Source organism: Manis javanica, chromosome 6, assembly GCF_040802235.1.
Source record: "Manis javanica isolate MJ-LG chromosome 6, MJ_LKY, whole genome shotgun sequence".
Taxonomy (NCBI): domain Eukaryota; kingdom Metazoa; phylum Chordata; class Mammalia; order Pholidota; family Manidae; genus Manis; species Manis javanica.
In genome coordinates, this window is record NC_133161.1 from 71,212,082 (window position 1) to 71,234,126 (window position 22,045).

Here is a 22,045-nt window from a genome sequence, read left to right on the forward strand (position 1 = left end):
CAGCAATATATGGAAACAAATGACAACAACAGCATAATGCCCCAACTTCTGTGGGATTCAGCAAAGACAGTTCTAAGAGGAAAGTATATACCAGTTCAGGCCTACTTAAAGAGGAAGGGCAATCCCAAATGAATAGTCTAAAGTCACAATTATTGAAACTGGAAAAAATAAGAACAAATGAGGTCCAAAGTCAGTAGAACAGGGACATAATAAAGATCAGAGAAGAAATAAATAAAATTGAGAAGAAAAAACAATAGAAAAAATCAGTGAAACCAAGAGCTGGTTCTTTGAGAAAATAAACAAACTAGATAAACCCCTAGCCACACTTATTAAGAGAAAAACAGAATCTACACACCTAAATCAGAAATGAGAAAGGAAAAATTAAGATGGATGACACAGAAATACAAAGAATTATTATGAAAATCTATATGCTAATAAGCTGTAAAATCTAGAAGAAATGGACAACTTTCTCGAAAAATATAACCTTCCAAGACTAACCAAGGAAGAAACAGAAAATCTAAACAGACCAATTACAAGGAATGACGTTGAATTGGTAATCAAAAAACTACCTAAGAACAAAACATCCAGGAAGATGAATTCACCACTGAATTTTATTAGACATATGGAGAAGACATAATACCCATCCTCCTTAAAGTTTTCCAAAACATAGAAGAGGAGGGAATACTTTCAAACTCATTCTATGCAGCTAGCATCACTCTAATACCAAAACCAGGTGAAGTCCCACAAAAAAAAGAAAATTACAGACCAATAACCCTGATGAGCATAGATGCAAAAATACTCAGCAAAATATTAACAAACCGAATTAAAAAGTACATCAAGAGGATCATACACCATGATAAAGTGGGATTCAACTCAGGGATTCAAGGATGGTACAACATTAGAATATTCATCAACATCATCCACCACATCAACAAAAAGAAGGACAAAAACCACATGATCATCTCCACAGATGCTGAAAAAGCATTCGACAAAATTCAACATCTATTCATGATAAAAACTCTCAACAAAATGGGCATAGAGGGAAAGTAACTCTACATAATAAAGGCCATTTATGACAAACCCACAGCTAACACCATACTTAACAGGGAGAAGCTGAAAGCTTTTCACCTAAGATTGGGAACAAGACAGGGATGCCCACTCTCCCCACTGTTATTCAACATAGTACTGGAGGTCTTAGCCACAGCAATCAGACAAAAAAAGAAGTACAAGGCATCCAGATTGGTAAAGAAGAAGTCAAACTGTCACTATTTGCAGATTACATGATATTGTACATAAAAAACCCTAAAGACTCCACTCCAAAACTACTAGAAATAATATCTGAATTCAGCAAAGTTGCAGGATACAAAGTTAATACACAGAAATCTGTTGCTTTCCTATACACTAACAATGAACGAGCAGAAAGAGAAATCAGGAAAACAATTCCACTCACAATAGCATCAAAAAAATAAAATGCCTAGGAATAAACCTAACCAAGGAAGTGAAAGACCTATACCCTGAAAACTACAAGACACTCTTAAGAGAAATTAAAGAGGACACTTACAAATGGAAACTCATCCCACACTCTTGGATAGGAAGAATTAATATTGTCAAAACGGCCATCCTGCCTAAAGCGATCTACAGATTCAATGCAATCCCTATCAAAATACTATCAGCATTCTTCAACAAACTGGAACAAATAGTTGTAAAATTCAAATGGAACCACAAAAGACCACATATTGCCAAAGCAATCCAAAGAAGGAAGACTAAGGTTTGGGGAGAGATCTCACTCTCCAACTTCAAGCTCTACTACAAAGCCACAGTAATCAAGACAATTTGGTACTGGCACAAGAACAGACCCACAGACCAGTGGCACTGAATAGAGTCTGCAGACATTAACACAAACATACATGGTCAATTTAATATATAATAAAGGGGCCATGGATATACAGTGGGGAAATGACTGCCTTTTCAACAACTGGTGTTGGCAAAGCTGGACATCTACAAAGAAGACAATGAAACTGGATCATTGTCTAACCCTGTACACAAAAGCAAATTTGAAATGGATCAAAGACCTGAATGAAGTCATGAAACCATAAAACTCTTAGAAAAAAACATTCGCAAAAATCTCTTGGACATAAACATGAGCAACTTCTTCATGAACATATCTCCCTGGGCAAGAGAAACAAAGCAAAAATGAACAAGTGGGACTATATCATGCTGAAAAGATTCTATACAGCAAAGGACACTATCCATAGAACAAAAAGGCATCCTACAGTATGGGAAAATATATTCATAACTGACATATCTGATAAAGGGTTGACATCCAAAATATATAAAGAGCTTTTGTTTGTTTGTTAACAAACAAAAAGCAAATAAGCCATTTAAAAAATGGGTGGAGGATTGAACAGACACTTCTCCAACTAAGAAATTCAGATGGCCAACAGGCACATGAAAAGATGCTCCATATTGCTAATCATCAGAGAAATGCAAATTAAAACCACAATGAGATATCACCTCACACCAGTTAGGATGGCCAACGTTCAAAAGACAAACAACAACAAATGTTGGTGAGGATTTGGAGAAAGTGGAATCCTCCTACACTGCTGGTGGGAATGTAAATTAGTTCAACCATTGTGGAAAGCAGTATGGAGGTTCCTCAAAAAACTAAAAATAGAAATACCATTTGACCTAGGAATTCTACTTCTAGGAATTTACCCTAAGAATGCAGCAGCCCTATTTGAAAAAGACATATGCAGTCCTGTGTTTATCAAAGCACTATTTACAATAGCCATGAAATGGAAGCAACCTAAGAGTCCATCAGTAAATGAATGGATAAAGAAGGTGTGGTACATATACATAATGGAATATTATTCAGCCATAAGAAGAAAACAAATCCTACCATTGGCAACAACATGGATGGAGCTACAGGGTATTATTCTCAGTGAAATAAGCCAGGCGGAAAAAGACAAGTATGAAATGATTTCACTCATCTGTGGAGTATAAGAACAAAGACAAAATCTGAAGGAACAAAACAGCAGCAGAATCACAGAACCCAAGAATGGACTAACAGTTATCAAAGGGAAAGGCATGGGGTAGGATGGGTGGGAAGGGAGGGATAAGCGGAAAAAGAGGCATTATGAGTAGTACACAATGTAGTGGGTGGGGGTCATGGGGATGGCTGAACAACACGGAGAAAACAAGTAGTGATTCTATAGCATCTTACTATGCTGATGGACAGTTAGTATAATGGGGTATGTGGTGGGGACTTGATAATAGGGGGAGTCTAGTAACCATAATGTTGCTCATTGTAGATTAACGATACCAAAATAAAAAAATATATATATACCATGACTGAGTTTGATTTATCCAAGAAATGCCAAATGTTCAATAAATATTACTGTAATAAACCACATTAGCTGATTGAAGCAATAAAACAGCTATCTTTCCTGCTATTCCCATTGTACTGAACAGTTTATCAAATGCCGTAAGACAATTAATATAAAGAAGAGTCAGAGAATTGGATAACAAGAAACAAAAACTGAAAATATTTATAGTATTTTCCAATGGAAAATCTAGGTGAATGTATGAAGCTATTAGAACTAATAAGAGAGCATATTAGATTGCTAGACACAAGATCAATATACAAAAATTAGTTTTCTTATATACCAATATTTCAGAAGCTAAAAAAGACACAGAAAATAGATGTTGCCAATAGAAACATAGATATACCATGTTACTAAATAGGAAGCCTCCATACCATAAATATATCACTTCTTTCTCAAATTCATTTACAAACTTAATTCAGTTCTTACTAAAACAGAAGCAAGATATTTTGGGGAACTTGACACAGTGATCCTGAAATTGACCTGGTAATGTAAAGGATTGATTTAAAAAAACTGTATTTTTGAATAAAAAGGATAAGGTGAGAGGAATTTCTTTCCCATATATCAAAATTTAGTATAAAGTTATAATCATTAAAACATGTGGTTTTATGAGCTATCACTTTACACCACTCAGAATGGTCATAATCCAAAAGCCAAGAAATAAGTGTTGAGAAAGATGTGGAGAAATGGGAGCCCTGCTACACTGTTGGTGGGAGTGTAAACTGGTTCAGCCACCATGGAAAACAACATGGAAGTTCCTCAAAACACTAAAAATAGAAATACCAAATGACCCAGCAATCCTATTTGTGGAAAACAAAATCACTAATTGAAAAAGATATATGCACACCTATGTTTGTTGCAGCATTATTTATGAAAGCCAAGATATGGAACCAACCCAAATGCCCATCTGTAGATGAATGGATAAAGAATAGGTGGTACATATACACAATGGAATATTATTCAGCCATAAAAAAGAAGGAAATCTCATCATGTGCAACAACATGGACAGACCCACAGGATAATATGCTAAGTGAATTAAACCAGGCAGAGAAAGAGAAAAATCATATGATTTCACTATGTGTGGAATCTGAAAAAACAAAACAAACAAATAAAAATAGACCCATAAATATGGACAAGACTGTTGGTTACCATAGGGCGGGGGTGAGGGATGGGCAAAATAAGTGAAGAGAATAAAGAAGTACAAGCTGCAAATTGTAAAATAAGCTAGTCATAGGAATGGAAGTACAACATGTAGAATATAACCAATAATACTGTAATATCTTGGTATGGTAACTGGGAAATATACTGGCTGTAGCAAGCACCTAGTAATGTGTGTAATTATCAAGTCAGTATGTTGTACATCTGAAACCAATATAATATTGTATATCGACTTTATTCCAATGAAAAAAGAAACAAACCATGTAGTATTGATGTAAACTTACCCAAGTAGATAAAAGGAATAAAACCAGAAGTCCAGAAACAGCTCTACACATATATGATATATGATTGAGGCAGCATTAGGAACTGGGGAAGAAAGGATTTATTATTCAATTATCAGAGATGATTGATTAGATATATGAGAAAAAATTAAATTTGATCCCAACCTCATAGCATCCAAAAATAATTTCCATACAGGTTAAAGAACTGTGAAGGGCAAAACATAAACTGTTCAGAATTTGTGCTGGGTATATTCCATTTGCCCCTTGTGTAAATTAGTCTTTGTTGCATAACAAACACTTTACTAAGCTCATGACTCTGTGGGTTATCCATTTGAGGCTGGCTCAGCTAGGCAGTTCTGATGGTTGTGCCCAGGTTTGCCCACATATCTTTGGCCAGCTGCCAGTCAGGCAGGTCACCCTGATTCTTAAGGTTGACTAGACAATGGAGCTCACCGTACTAACCTTGGAAACAACATTCTGCTCTGTGGTTTCCCTACTCCCTACCCATACCTTTGTAAATAAGCTCTCTGTTAAACTTTCCTCAAATTAGTCATTATTAGTGTATCATCCCTTTCCTGTGGGAACCTGACTGATACAAAGGTAAATAGAGAAGAATTTCTTAAACAAGGCACAAAAAGCAAAAATTGTAAAATTACAATATGACAAAAACACATTGTGGAAATAGAAAATCATAAACCCAAATATTTTGACTCAGCAATAATTCAAATTACAGTTAAAGTCATAAGCCATACTTTGAAAAACTCTGGGTGGAGATCATTCAGACAGAGATAATTTTAGTAACCTTTAAAACTAAAATTTTAAAGGTTAGTTAATGTAGAAGCCTAAAGTGTATTAATTACACTGCAGTCCAGTCTGGTGTGGTTAAAATTCTGTTAAACTTAAATTTATGCACACATATAATAGAAATTATTTAATATGTCTCTTATAATAGATATTTATGTTATTTCCAATCTGTTACTATTACAAACAATGTTTTTGGTGTCCACTTAAGAATTCACTCTCCATCCTAGTGTCATAAAGATATCTTCCTAAATCATCTATTTGAAGTCTTCTATTTTACTTTTCACATGTAAATCTATAGTCCACCTAAAATTGATTTTTGTGGATAGCAAGATAGGATTCAAATATCTTTTTCTTCCTATACTGAGTCCTGATTGACCTAGAATCAACCCAGAGCTTTCCCCAGAGCTCTTGGTGCCACTTTGGTCATGAATCAAGGTCCATAAACACCTGGGTTCCATCCTTTCAATTTCAACCTTCCTGTGATCTCATGCTTTAGAGTTATCTTTCATAAATAGCACTTGGATTTTTTGTTTTTGTTTTGTTTTATTAATCTGGCTTTTAATTGGTTATTTAGTCCATTCACGCTTAGTTTAATTATCCATATATTAGGACTTCTTTCTATCTTGTTTTAAATTTTTCTTTGTCTGATTTCTCCTTTTCTCTCCTTTATTGCTTTTTAAGAAATCTGATTGAATTTTGTTACTATTCCTCTTCTTCCCTTAGTTAAAGTTTGCCTCTCTACAGGTCTGAAATTTATTCCCTCTATTTTAATTTTTTTAACAGTGACTCTTAAAATGTTATCAAATTTTATCAAGCATGCTCACACAGACTTAAAGCTGAACAACTTTTCATCTACTTCAGATAAAAAATACATTAGAACATTTTAGCTCAGGTCTTGTTTTTACTTTCATTTTTAATAATTTTTAGGTTAGATACAGAAAAGTTGCAGTAATAGTAGAGAGAGTTCCTGTCTTCCTTTCACCCAGCTTCCCCTAATATCAACATTTTTCATAGTCCTAGTACAATTATCAAAACAAAAATATTTACACTGGTATAGTACTACTAAGACTACAGATTTTATTTGAAATTTACATTTTTAAACCAATGTCTTTTCTCTGTTCCAGGGTCTAATCTGGGATTCCATATTAAATTTAGCTGTCATGTCTCCTTAGTATCCCCTAATCTGGGTTAGTTTCTGAGCCTTTTCTTGTCTTTCATGACCTCTACACTCTGGAAGAGTACTGGCCAGTTATTTTGCAGAATGTCCTCAATTTGGGTTTGTCCGATGCTTTTTCCTGATTAGAATGAGGTTGTGTATTTTTGGCAAAAATACCACAGAGTAATGTGCCCTCTCAGTCCTCCATTTCTGAGAATACATAATATAGTGATGTTGACTGTAATCACTTGACAAAGGTGGTGTCTACTGGGCATTCACATTGTTGTTACTACCCCTTGTAATTAAGAAATAATCTGGGAGATTCCTTACTCACATACTACTGTATAATATTCTATCTCTATCTTTTTTAATGCCCTTTGTGAGATACTTATATTGTTTTATGCAGACCATTATTTTTCAAATTTACACATGTTTACCATTTTACTTGCTCACTATTCCTTCTTGAATTTCGGACCGTCTTCTGTATCTTTTTCCTCTTCCTTAAAGTACGTATTTTGATTACCGATTCAATTTTGTTGCTGGTAACTGGTCTGTTTAGATGTTCTGTTTCTTTCTTGGTCAGTCTTGGAATGCTGTATTTTTCTAGGAAGTTGTCCATTTCTTCTAGGTTTTCCAGCTTGTTAGCATATAGATTCTAATAGTAGTCTCTAATAATTCTTTGTATTTCTGTGGGGTCCGTCGTGATTTTTCCTTTCTCATTTCTGATTCTGTTTATTTGTGTAGATTCTCTTTTTCTCTTAATAAGTCTGGCTAGGGTTTCATCTATTTTGTTCATTTTCTCAAAGAACCAGCTCTTGGTTTCACTGATTTTTTTCCATTGTTTTATTCCTCTCAATTTTATTTATTTCTTGTCTGATTTTTATTATGCCCCTCCTTCTGCTGACTTTGGGCCTCATTTATTTTTCTTTTCCCAATCTCAATAATTGTGACTTTAGACTATTCATTTGGGATTGTTCTTCCTTCTTTAAATAGGCCTGGATTGCTATATACTTCCCTCTTAGAACTGCCTTCACTGCATCCCACAGAAGTTGGGGCTTTGTGCTGTTGTTGTCACTTATCTGCATTTATTGCTTGATCTCTGTTTTAATTTGGTCATTGACCCATTGATTATTTAGGAGCAAGTTGTTAAGCCTCCACGTGTTTGTGAGCCTTTTTGTTTCCTTTGTACAATTTATTTCTAGTTTTATACCTTTGTGGTCTGAGAAGTTGGTTGGTAGAATTTCAATCTGTTGAATTTACTGAGGCTCTTTTGTGGCCTAGTATGTGGTCTATTCTGGAAAATGTTCCATGTGCACTTGAGAAGAATGTCTATCCTGCTGCTTTTGTATGTAGAGTTCTGTAGATGTCTATTAAGTCCATCTGTTCTAGTGTGTTGTTCAGTGCCTCTGTGTCCGTGTCCTTACTTATTTTCTGTCTGATGGATCTGTCCTTTGAAGTGAGTGGTGTGTTGAAGTCTCCTAGAACGAATGCATTGCATTCTATTTCCTCCTTTAATTCTGTTAGTATTTGTTTCACATATGTTGGTGCTCATATGCTGCGTGCATAGATTTTTATAATGGTTATATCCTCTTGTTGGAATGACCCCTTAATCATTACATAATGACCTTCTTTATCTCTTGTTACTTTCTTTGTTTTGAAGTCTATTTTGTCTTATACAAGTACTGCAACACCTGTTTTTTTCTCCCTCTTGTTTGCATGAAATATCTTTTTCCATCCCTTCACTTTTAGTCTGTGTGTGTCTTTGGGTTTGAGGTGAGTCTCTTGTAAGCAGCATATGGATGGATCTTGCTTTTTTATCCATTCTATTACTCTGTGTCTTTTGATTGGTGCATTCAGTCCATTTACATTTAGGGTGATTATTGAAAGGTATGTACTTATTGCCATTGCAGGCTTTAAGTTTGTGGTTACCAAAGGTTCAAGGGTAGCTTCTTTACTATTTAATTGTCTTACTTAACTTGCTTATTAAGTTATTATAAACACAGTCTGATGATTCTTTATTTTTCTCCCTTATTATTCCTCTTCCTCCATTCTTTATATGTTAGGTGTTTTATTCTGTACTCTTTTGTGTTTCCTTTGACTGCTTTTGTGCATAGTTCATTTTATTTTTTGCCTTTAGTTAGCATTTGGCTGGTCTGCTTTCTTTGGTGTGATTTTATTTTCTCTGGTGACATCTATTTAGCCTTAGGAGTGCTTCTATCTAGAGCAGTCCCTTTAAAATATCCAGTAGAAGTGGTTTGTGGGAGGCAAATTCCCTCAACTTTTGCTTGTCTGGGAATTGTTTAATCCCTTATTCATATTTAAATGATATTCATGCTGGATACAGTATTCTTGGTTAAAGGCCCTTCTCTTTCATTGCATTGAATATATCATGCCATTCTCTTCTGGCCTGTAAGGTTTCTGTTGAGAAGTCTGATGATAGCCTGATGGGTTTTCCTTTGTAGGTGACATTTTTTCTCTCTCTGGCTGTCTTTAATACTCAGTCTTTGTCTTTGATCTTTGCCATTTTAATTATTATATGTCTTGGTGTTGTCCTCCTTGCATCCTGTATTGGGAGGTCTGTGGGCTTCCATGGTCTGAGAGACTATTTCCTTCCCCAGTTTGGGGAACTTTTCAGCAATTATTTCTTCAAAGACACTTTCTATCCCATTCTCTCTCTCTTCTTCCTCTGGTACCCCTGTAATGCAAATATTTTTCCATTTGGATTGGTCACATAGTTCTCTTAATATTCTTTCATTCCTGGAGATCCTTTTATCTCTCTCTGCCTCAGCTTCTCTGTATTCCTGTTCTCTTATTTCTATTCCATTACTGGCCTCTTGTACCCCATCCAGTCTGCTCTTCAGTCCTTCCAGAGATTGTTGTGTTTTTTTCTGTATTCTCCCTCCCAACTTGATCCTTTAGCTCTTGCATATTTCTCTGCAGGTCCATCAGCATGGTTATGACCTTTATTTTGAATTCTTTTTCAGGAAGATTAGTTAAATCTATCTCCCCAGGCCCTCTCTCAGGGGTTGTCTGGCTGATTCTGGACTGGACCAAATTCTTCTGCCTTTTCATGTCATTAGAGGCAGTCGTAGGCAGGTAGCACATGTGTTAGCTGGGAGAACAAATCCCTTCCTGCTTGCTGGTTGCTTGCCCTTTTCTGCTGCCTGTGCCAGTTACCCACACACCTGGAGCAGGCTCCAGGTTAATTTCCTGAGCCATGGTGGGTGGGGCAGCCCACAGCCCTGTGGGGAAAGGCAGGCGCACCAGGTGTGCCCTCCTGTGAGAATGGTGCCCCTTCGTGCCTTGCCCCACTTTCCTCTGCCTGTGCTGGGCAGCTGCTCGCTGGTGGCACCTTTTGGATCTGGCCTAGGTGGCTGCATGCTGGGAGGAGGCTCTGGGTGGCAGCCGTGGGCACAGCTGCTCCCAGGCTGCTCTGCTGGGGCCACATGGGGGGGGGGGATGAATGGCAGGCTGTTTATCGCTGTAAGGGGCTTCTGAGCTGTGTTACCACCCAGGGGGTTAGGGCACCTGAATTTCCCTGGGATTCCCAGCTGCTGGGCTAAGTGTGCCAGGATGATTCCATCCAGCTGTAAGGCCCTGGTCCCTTTAAGACTTTCAAAAAGCACTCGCTTTTCTTTTGTCCCAGGGGAGCCGGCTGTGGGGACCTGCTCACAGATTTTACTTTTCTGTTTCCCTAATATCCAGCATACCATGCAATGTGTGTCTGCGCTCCCAGTGAAGATTACTAGGGCTGGTTATTTAGCAGTCCTGCATTTCCACTCCCTCCCCGCTCCAATTCCTCTCCTCCCACTGGTGAGCTTGGGTGGGGGCAGTGCTCGGGTCCTGCCAGACTGTGACTTGTATTTTACCCCCTTCGTGAGATGCTGAGTTCTCACAGATGTAGACATAGCCTGGCTGTTATACTGTATCCTCTGGTCTCTGTGTTAGGTGTAGTTTTATTTGTTGTATTTTCAAAAATATATATGGTTTTGGGAGGAGATTTCCACTGCCCTACTCATGCCACCATCTTCCCCTGTCAATCCAAAGTACATTTTTTATAAGTTCCTTTAGAGCAAGTCCCATGGCAGTAGTTCACACTTTCATCTGTAAATGTTTTTCTTTTAGTTTTATTTTTGAATTATAATTGGGCTGGATACCCAATTCTAGGTAGATAGTTTCTTTCTCTTAAGATATCAAATAAGCATTCCATTGTCCTCTAATTTTCACTGTAGTTGCTAGGAAGTTGGTCTTGTCATTCCTTTGTATCTATTCTCTCCCTTCTGATTGCTCTCATGATACTTTGTTTATATTGTTCTGTAATATCAGGATGAAACTTTATGTATTCTGCTTTGGATATGTGTTGTACATCATGGATCTGTGGATTCATATTTTACATCAGATCTGAAGAATTCATAGCCATTATTTCTTTCAACATGTTGCCTTTTTGCTCTATTATCTCCATTTTCTCCTTGTGGAGGTATAATTAGATATATGTTAGTTCTTCTCATTATATTTTCCATGTGCTTCTTTATATTTTCCATCTCCTTATCTCTTTTTTACTACCTTTTGGATATACCTTTCAGACATGTTTTCCAGTTCACTAATTGTCCAGCTGTCCTAGAATAATTATTGAAAAGACCATATTTTTTACAATGCTCCAAAGTCCCATATTTAAATAAATCAAGCATCCTTATGTCATAATCAAATGTCTGTTTTGGGGTTTCTATATATTCTACTGAACTATTTATATATTCTTGTACTCATACCATATCACCTTAATTATTGTAGCTTCATAATAGGTCTTAATACTCCTATTAAGGTCATAATAGGTCTAAGTCTTCCCACCTGGTTTTCCTTTTTTAAGAGCCTCATGATTATATTTAGCCCTTTGTTCAAATACTTTTAAGAATCAGCTTGTCATATTCCACAAAAACAAGCTTAGGATCAGAATTGTGTAGAATTTATAGGTCCCTTTGAAAAAAATACCCATACCCCTTATTTTGGTCCTCTCCAATTTTTCTCATTTCATTTGGTAGTTACACGAAGTAGTACTTTTCAGTATAAGTCATGCACACTTTTTGTTAGATTTATTCTTAGGTACTTGGTATTTCTTGATTATAAATGATAACTCTTTAAACTTCCATTTTCTACCTCCTTTTGTTAGCATAAGAAAGGAAATTACTTTTATATGTTGACTTTGTATTCAGCAACATTACTTAATGTTCTTATTAATTCTAATTTATCTGTAGATCATTTTGGATTTTCTACATACATAATTACATAATCTGTGACAAAAGACAGTTTTATTTCTCTTTTTATAATCTTAATTTTTTTGAAATTTTTTAATTGAAGTATAATTGATATACATTATATTGGTTTCAAGTATATAATATAGTGATTCAACAGTTACCTACATTATTAAATGCTCACCCCAATATTGAAAGATGACAGTATTATTGACTATGTTTTCTATGCTGTACTTTTATCCCCATGATGTAATTTATATTATAATTGAGATTTTGTGCTTTTTTATCCCCTTCACCCATTTCACTCACTCACCCCCAACCCCTCCCCCGTGGTAATCAGCAGTCTCTTCTTTGTGTCTATGAGTTTGTTTCTGTTTTGTTAATTTGTTTTGTTTTGTTTTTTAGATTCCACACTTAAGTAAAATCATATGGTTTTTGTCTCCTGCTGCCTCGCTTATTTCACATAGCATAATACCCTCTAGCTCCAACCATGTTGTTGCAAATGGTAGGATTTGTTTTCTTCTTATGGCTGAATAATGTTCCATTGTGTATATGTACCACATCTTTTTTATTCAACCATCTATTGGTGGACACTTTGGTTGCTTCCTTATCTTGGCTATTGTAAATGCAGCAATAAAGACAGGAATGCATATATCTTTTCAAACCAGCAATTTTGTTATACCTTTTTTTCTTGCCTTATGTCACTATGTATGATCTCCAGTACAATGTTTAACTGAAGTGATGAAAGAGGGCAATATTTTCTTGCTTCCAATATCAAAGGAAAGCTTCACTGTTTCACCACTAGGTATGATATTTGTTGTAGATGGACATCCCTTGTGCACATACTTTAAAGGAAATTCAGGATTAGGGAAATTCTTATCTATTCCTACTTTACTAAAAATTTTCTTTGAAATCATGAAAAAGGTTGCAATTTATTAAGAAATTCTGCATCTACTGAGATGATCATATTTTTTTTTCTTTTTCTGCGTCTACTGAATGATCATATTTTTTTCCTTTCATCTCTTAATGTGGCAAATTATATTAGTTTTCTAATGTTAAAATCCAACTGGATCTTGCAAGACACAAAGAGACACACAATATAGATACACAGAGAGACAGACACAATACCTGATATACATACACAGATAAATACAGGCCTATGGAGCACAGAGATGAAAAAAAAACATTCAACTGTATTTCTGGGACAAATGCAACTTAGTCACAAAATAGTCTCCTTTTTATATGGGTGGTTTTTATAATATTTAGAACAGTTTCATAATGTACAGAAATTTTCATTTTTGCTTTGAGTAAAACTGGTCAACAATTTTCTTTTTCATATTGTCTTCATTAGGTGTTGGTGTCAAGATTAGTGCTGGTCGCATAAAACAAGTTGGAAAATGTTTCCTCTTTTTCTGTTCTCTTAGAGAATTTGTTAAACATTGAACCCATACCAATACAATAGGAAGGATTTAATATAGGGAGTTGTGTAGACAAGTATTAGGGAGCTGAAAAGGAAAAGGGGAAACTGCAGTAACACAGTTAGAAAATAAAAGAAGTAGCTATTTCTCCTAGGGATGAACAGTCAATGGGAAGAGGCTGTGTTATTCGAAACTACAGACTTGGAAGAGAGACCTTCACAGCTGGCACCCAGACCTCTGAGGAGGGTTTTATCAGGTACCTCAGGAGCCATGCAAAAGACTTAAGTCTGGTTTTTGTCCTTAACAACATTGTTTTTCTTCTAGTTTACCTTCCTTACTACATTTTACTCCCATCTTTTGGAATTTCCATGACATACTGAATTTGTTGGGACTTCAAAACACTTCAGTACCCTACGTAAACCTACAATATCCACAGTGTGAAAGGTACTCTCTGCATGTGGCCTGGGGGGCCACTGGCTATCCCTTTCCTGTCTTCTAAAAGTTTGATGAATTCTTTCATTCCCTATGTCTCCATCATTTCCTTTGATTTTTTATTTCTTTCTATAGTTTTAATGTGATATCAAGAGTATCATGTGATAAATGCATATAATCAATAAGCTATCCTTAACCAGTAACCATATATAAAATTAGTTTATTGGTTATATATGTATTGTTTTTATAGTTATTAAATTATTAATTATAGAATAAAATTTGTATTTAAAATAATGTGTAATTTTGACATCTTTATTACATTTTTTCTTATAATTTGTTTTATAGATTCAAAGGAGAACATTAACATGTAAATTAAAATCAAGCTACAATCTTGTATTGGTGTAAAATATATTAGCAAATAACATGTCTGGAAAGGAGGGTATTTCAGAAGAGCTAAAGGATACCTCTAGTCAATTTAGGAAAGAATCTAGATCATCATCTATGGTGGAGCCTGGATTTACTGAAGAAACATCAAATCCATTAAAGGAAGCCTCTGATGGGAAACCTTCCAACCAGATGTATGAAACTCAACCTAGCAAGGATAAGCTAGGTACACATGATGATGTATCAATACTGTCCTCTGGCAGTAATTATAAGAGAAATGAAGAACAAAGGAGAACTCTTCAATTTTATGAAAGAATTACTGGATATAACAACTCACAATCAGAAACTGAAACTTCACAAAGTCCATCATTATCAATAACTCAGACGATTGCTGAATATCAGGCTATCACTGGCCTTCTATCTCAGGAAACCTTAGGAAAAATTAGTCCACAACTCTCTAAAGAAAATCAGAAAGGACTTGAATTAGGGTCAAATAACTTTACACTTAATCTGAAGGCCAAGGGTTTACAAGAATTCCCTAAGGATATTTTAAAAGTCCAGTATGTAAAATATCTATATTTAGATGAGAACCAAATCAAAAGTTTTAAAGGGGCAGACCCAGATGATCTGCTAGGACTTGAAATTCTGTCCTTGCAAGAAAATGGGTTATCATCACTTCCACCTGAAATTCAATTACTTCATAATTTAAGGATATTAAATGTCAGCAACAACCAAATATCACATATACCTAAAGAAATATTACAGTTTGGGAATATCAAGCAACTCTTTTTTGATAACAATTACATTGAGAGTTTTCCTTCTGGCTTAGAAAGTCTTGAAAACTTGGAAATTTTAAGTTTGGCTAAAAATAAGTTAAGACAAATACCAGGTACTCTGTCTAGTTTGAAAAACTTGAGAGCTCTCGATCTGGAATATAATCAGTTTACAATATTTCCAAAAGCTCTGTGCCTCCTTCCAAAGTTAGTTTCACTTAATCTTACTGGAAACCTAATAAGCAGTTTGCCAAAAGAAATTAGGGAGCTTAAAAATTTAGAAAAACTTTTACTAGATCACAATAAGCTTACCTTTTTGGCTGTGGACATTTTTCGATTGCTCAAAATGAAAGAACTTCAACTGACTGACAATAAATTGGAAGTTATTTCACACAAAATTGAGAATTTTAGGGAACTTAGGATCTTACTACTTGATAAAAATTTATTGAATGAAATACCAGAGAAAATTTCCCACTGTGTGATGTTGGAATGTCTTAGTCTTAGTGATAATAAATTAACAGAGCTTCCAAACAACATCCATAAACTTAAAAATTTAAGAAAACTCCATGTAAACAGAAATAATATAATGAGAATACCTCAAAATATCTCACATCTTAAAAATGTGTTCAGTCTTGAATTTTCAGGAAATATAATCACAGATGTTCCCATTGAAGTAAAAAACTGCAGAAAAATAATTAAAGTTGGTTTGAGTTATAATAAAATAATGTACTTTCCAGTAGGTTTGTGTGCTTTAGAATATCTTCATTATTTGAGTTTAAATGGAAATTTTATTTCAGAAATACCTGTGGATATATCTTTCAGTAAACAACTGCTTCATTTAGAGTTTAATGAAAACAAACTCCTCATATTTTCTGAGCACTTATGTTCTCTTACTAATCTTGAATACCTGGATCTTGGTAAAAACCAAATAAGGAAAATTCCACCATCTATTTCTAACATAGCATCACTCCATATTCTTATTTTGTGCTGTAACAAATTTGAAACTTTCCCTAAAGAAGTGTGTACTTTAGAAAATTTGCAAGTACTTGATCTTTCAGAAAACCAAATACAGGAAATTCCTTCAGATATCTGTAACTTAAAAGGAATCCGGAAATTAAATATTTCAAGCAATCAATTTATATATTTTCCTATTGAACTGTGCCAACTTCAATCACTGGAAGAGCTGAATATAAGTCAAATAAATGGGAAAAAGGTAAGAAACTGATATTTTGAACTTTGGGAGTAAGGTGGGACAGAGGGAATCAGAAGCTAAGCTGTACTGTATGTGTATATGTTTTCAATTTATCTGAATATTTCATTTTCTAAAGAATAGGTTTCTTTAAGAGCCCAAACATGGCTTACAAATACACTTCTCAACACAAAAGCTTCATAGGAAAACAGTTGATTAAAATGAAGTTTCAGGTAATTAAAGCTGGCAATTTTATAGATTCCTTTTACTTCAGCTTAATTATAAAATAAAATTTAAAGTCATGAATGTAATATAAATGTGTAACTGAAAATTTGGAAATTGAGAAAAGAAGTTAAAAGAATTCATTCTATAAGTCTACCATTGTAATATAAATACTGGTCACTGGTCACACGTTGATACATCTTACTTTTTGTCTTTTTTTTCATATGTATATGGTTTTATAAGCAATTATAAAAAGACTGTATACTCAATTTTAAATTCTTCTATTTTCATTTAACAAACATATCATAAGCATTGCCCCATGACATAACATAATATTCCCAACAATTGTTATCACCAATGCATGATTTATGTAACTAATTCTCTGTTATTAAGCATTAAGGAATGTAATTTTTCACCCTCATAAATGTTTTGATAAACTCCTTCATAAATACAGCCTTTTTCATATTTCACTCTTTCTGTAGGGACTTTCTCCTAAAGAACTGCTAGATCAACAAGAATAAATGTTTTTATAGTTTAGTATTTAATTTTACTCAAACTCTAAAGGTGAGTATTGTGGAAATATTTCATCTGTTATGTAATACACTTTCAGAAAGGTTACTTCAGGCAATACTTGCTTAATAGATGGAATGAATAATGATACTTGCTGTGCTTTAAAAGTTGTTCCTGTACTAGAAAACACTTTCTAGTTCTGCATTATGATCATAAACTAATTCCTTAGCTGATTCTCCTATATCTTACTGTGGAAGTCTACAAGGTTGTGTCCTTAACTCCTTCCTAAACCTCACCACATCATGTACATGATCCTCAAATCTACCAAACTGGAGCTGATCTCACCAGTGCATTAGTCCCACAGATCCCAATTTCCCTGGAAATTCTTTGTTCTTCTATTCCTCTATTGTCTCAAACTTGACATAACTTCAAAATCAACTTATCTTTCTTTCCAATGTAACTCCTTTCAAAAATCATTTCTGCTTGTGATGCCACTTTTTTTCAGACCTGCCAATCTAAAAATCATGGAATCATTTTTGTTTCTTTTCCATCACCAGTTTCACCAAATTTATACTGAAATTGTCTTGCTCTTCCTCTGAAAAAGTCCTTGATCATCTCCTTCATTTTCCACTGTCACAATCTCCATCCTGGCCCATGGTCATCACTCACTCCATTGCCTAGACTGCTCCAAGAGCCTCCTGGTATTCTCTATGATTCTGTCTCCTCCTTGGGATCAAGGCTTGTCAAAACTATCAGGCTTATTTCCAGAGGACTGTTCTCCGGAGCTGCATGTACACCATTTAGTCATGGTGGGTGAGTGCCAAAGGCACCAGTCCACATCATTACAGCATCATTCTGAAGGTCACCAGATGGAAAAAATCATTTACAAAAACTCTCCTCAAAATGAATATCCTATAAGATTGGGAAGATAACTTTGATAATAACCCTTTTGTGTGGAGGTGACATACCTAAAGGATTAACTGATATAACAACAGATGGTCACTAAACAGTCATCTGAAGAAGATGAGTCAGATTAATCACAGGGCCTTTATTTTGCTAAGTGAAGGATGCCCAACAGGAGTCTTCCTTCCACAGTAGCTCTATCATCACACAGTTCTCTGCCACTTCCTCTAATAAGTGCTGAGTAACTACTTAAAGAATATTTGTTTGCAGGAACTCTCAAATTATGGACCTGCCCACCTGTCTTTATCTCCTACCTCATAGGGCCAATTCTCAAGTCTTGCCATAGCCTTGTGCCATATTTCCTTTACCAAACATATCTCCTTCTGCTTCCTATTTACTGATCAATTTCTCACTGGCCATTTTTGTTCTCACTGGCATGATATTTGTTCTGCCTGAAGTGTCATCTAACTCTCATCCAATCCTAATTCCTTCTTAGGAGGCCATTTGAGTCCCAACTGCTACAAGAAGCTTTCCTTTAATTATCTGATGTGTACTGATACACATTCCCTAAACATTCATATTAGTGTTATTGTGCTCTCTATTTTGAACTGGATTACCTACTGCTTAATGCTATTTCCTGATTGATTCACATGTGTTTCACATTTTGTTCCCTGAACTTTTAATCTCCTTGAAAGTAGGGACTATCTCTTATTAAGCTTCTTTTACATCTGGAAGGACACTGAGCATGATATCCAGTGTTTACCTTGTTGTTTTGTTATTGCTGAGGAGCCATTATTTTCAAAATTCTTTTGTTCACTTACAGAATTTCTTTTACTTCAAAAGCCACTTGCAATGGCCTTATTTTCTCTGCATATGCACATTTCTTCTTTACCTTATCAGAGTATCTTAAATCCTGTCATTCTGCAATACTTTTTGTATTAGGAATTTTTATTTGAGGCTACACTGCCAAAAGGTGTAAGTCCATTCTAAAGAGGTTTACTGGGAATTTACTCAAAATGCATTATGCTTGGGAACATGTACATAAAAAGTATAAAACATATACAATATCATTTAAAAATCCAAGGAAAACACACAAGGGATTAACAAAAAGCAGTGTTGATGAGAGTAGGGATAAAGAGATCAAATGTGGGACAGAATCGCTAGGAAACATTTCAGGAAGAAGAATTCAAAGCAGTCAAGCTTAGAGAAGGAAGAAAAGGCTAAGGTGTCAATGAACACCAAGTGCGGGGACAGCGAGGAAAGTGGCTTAGCGAGCCACACCGTTGAATTGGTAGCATTGGTCAGACTGGGGATGCCACATACTATGTTGTGGGCTTTAGTAAGGAAGGAAGTCGCAAAGAATTAGTGCCACAGTAAAAAGAGCTCATTTTTAAGACAAAAAAAGAAATATCTCCTTCCATCTGGTTTGAGGAAAAGTTCATCACAGAAATGCTTATTAAAAATATAACTGTTTAATCTTTCTTACAGTTAACAAAACTTCCAGAAGAGCTGTCTAATATGACTCAACTTCAAGAACTTGATATCTCAAATAACGCAATCAGAGAGCTTCCAAGAAATATAGGAGAATTGAGAAGACTGATTACTTTAAATGCCTACAACAATCAAATAAGTTATCTGCCATCATCTTTTCTATCTTTAAAGGATCTCCAGCAATTAAATGTGAGTGGTAAGTGTCAAGCATTATCAACAAGTGTATAGGTTGCAAATTTTACTGGCAAGACAGAAAAGCAATTAACATAATGTACTAAGTGCCCATTGGAAGAAAATGGCTATCCTAAACATAGAAAATGAGAGCAAGGCATATGATCCATTTCTTTCCTGCTAAAGGATACAATCCAGCTGGAGAATCTAAACAGATTTTCATTTATTTTCTGCCTCCTCCACCTATACCCAGTCATTCAGTATTTCTTCCCTTTCTGAACCTGATCTCATCCCCCGCCATACACACACCTACCTACACAAACTTAGGTCAGCATTTTCTCTATTTTCCCTCTCTACTGGCTCCCCTGCTCCCACTCCTACACACTACTACTCTAATACCTGGTCTTTTACAAAGTTAATCACCACAATAACAACAAAAAAAGCAAATTACTCTAACGGTATCAAAAAGATTTCCTAAAGCACAAAAATTACTAGATTGCTGTTTCTCTTAATATTTATGAAATATTACCAAATAGAAAACAATAAACACCTATGTACCTACTCCCAGATTAAGGAATGTTAACATTTTGCAATAGTTACTTGAGATATTTTTGTTAAGAAATAATAGAATTGAAACTTCTTTTGTACTCCCCAAACTAAAAGTAACTACCGTACTGAAATTGGTGCATCTTGTTTCCATCCATGTATGTACACATATAGGTATATATATCCACTAAAAGTAGTAATATTTTGAGTTTTTCATTTTAGGAAGTCTTATCATACAACATGGTATGCAATTTACCATTCTGTAACCTGATATTTCATGTCATATTTCTAAAATTAATCCATCGTAATATATACATAGACCTGTTTCATATTATTTTTTATTATATATTCATTGAAGAATAATTGACATACAATAGTATTAGTTTCATGTGTACAATATAGTGATTAAACAATTGTATACATTATGAAGTACTTACCATAAACATAGTTACCATCTGTCATCAGTTATTACAATATTATATTGAATATAATCCCCATGCTATACTTTTCTGTGACTTATTTATTTTATAATTTGAAGTTTAATTAATTTAAAATGTATAATAGTCAATTACATGGTTAAATAGCATTTAATCCATTATCATGTTGATAGACAATTTGGTTGTTTCCAATTTGTTTGCTACTATAAACATCATTGTACATGCTCCTGGCATACAACTGCTCGGGTTTCTTTAGTGCAAATAACTGTAAGTACAATTGCTGGATCAGAGGATATGCACAAGCTCAATTTTACCAGATTTGGGCAAATTGATCTCCACAGTGGCTGTACCAGTGAACCACATGAACAGATGAGTTTATGAAATTATATCTTTCAGTTGGAAGTGGCATGTGTAACTAGAGCCCTGTGCCTTCCTCAATTGAGAGGATTTCCAGAACAAAGCTCATCTTTTGTTTCATGTACAGTAAAACCTACAATAATGCATCAATACTAAGATATAATGCAATTGGCATTTGTCTCCTGAATACCCAGAACTCCCAGTAAGCTGGCTATGCAGATATATGTCACTCATCTCATTAATTTTGCAATAAAGTGAAATAAGTTGCAATAATTTGGCCCTGCAATTGAATATTTTGGTTCCACTTTTGTGTTATGGCAGTTTTACTGTATTTTGGTGAGGTTATCTATTCCATCCAAGTGTAGGATGTACTCCACTCACCTATTTGTGCATGAAAAAAACAAAGGCCAACCAGATCCACCTGGCGCATTAGAGAACACAACTACCAACTGGAAGCACAATTCTCTGGAAGATCTCTGGTACAGAATCAAGACAAAATAGAAGATTTTTTGCAAGCTTTCCAGTTCTCTATTAGTCTACATCATAATTAGAAAAATGTATCAGTCAGGATCCAGTCAGGCAACAGAAACCATACCTTAGTTAATGACTATGTATAATATTATTAGCTACATAACTGAAAGGGTAAAAAGAGAATTCTAAGCTTTTCACAAAAGTAGCAATGGCATGGAGCAAGAAGCACCCTATGACTGAGGGAATAAAGTAAAGACTATGGAATTATTAAAACTTAGAAGCTTGGAAGAGGGGCCACAAAGGGGTGAACTCTAGCGTTCTGAGGATGAAGCACTCCTTGGCTGATACTGGTTTCTCTGAGCTTGGGTGGTGTGCGTGTGTGATAAAGTAAGTTCTGCAAGTGTTGGGAAAACTGCAAAGTGCATTCAGGTATTCATGCTGCTGGTTGGGTGTAAGTGTTGATGAGGTGACACTCAAAGAAAAATAGTCAAGAAGCCCAGACAGGTGGGTTTGGAGCTCAGAAAATCACTAAATAATTAGCATGCCTACAGCCACCAGCCTTTGTTGCCAGAATAAAGTTAGGAAAGCTGAGTTCATAATAAAATGAAGCAAACAGGAATACCCATGCCACAGATTTGGTTTGCAGACTGAATGAGACTTTGACAGCAGGTAGGACGCTATGGAAGCATTGTTGAAACAAAAGCCATCTATGA

General features: G+C 35.2%; 1 protein-coding gene across 4 annotated transcripts in view; it reads left to right on the top strand.

Annotated features, from left to right (window-relative positions):
• Positions 1-22,045, top strand: part of LRRD1 (leucine rich repeats and death domain containing 1) — a 61,557-nt gene that overhangs the window by 6,413 nt on the left and 33,099 nt on the right. For 2 of the 4 annotated variants that reach the window (XM_017671573.3, XM_073239886.1), the window contains exons 1-2: positions 14,249-16,248; positions 19,348-19,546. In XM_017671573.3, coding sequence (XP_017527062.3) covers positions 14,302-16,248; positions 19,348-19,546 — 2,146 coding nt within the window. In that variant the 5' untranslated portion in view covers positions 14,249-14,301. Of the gene's footprint in view, positions 1-14,248; positions 16,249-19,347; positions 19,547-22,045 lie in introns of those variants that run through there. The other 2 variants (XM_073239887.1, XM_073239888.1) reach the window with 2 other exon arrangements.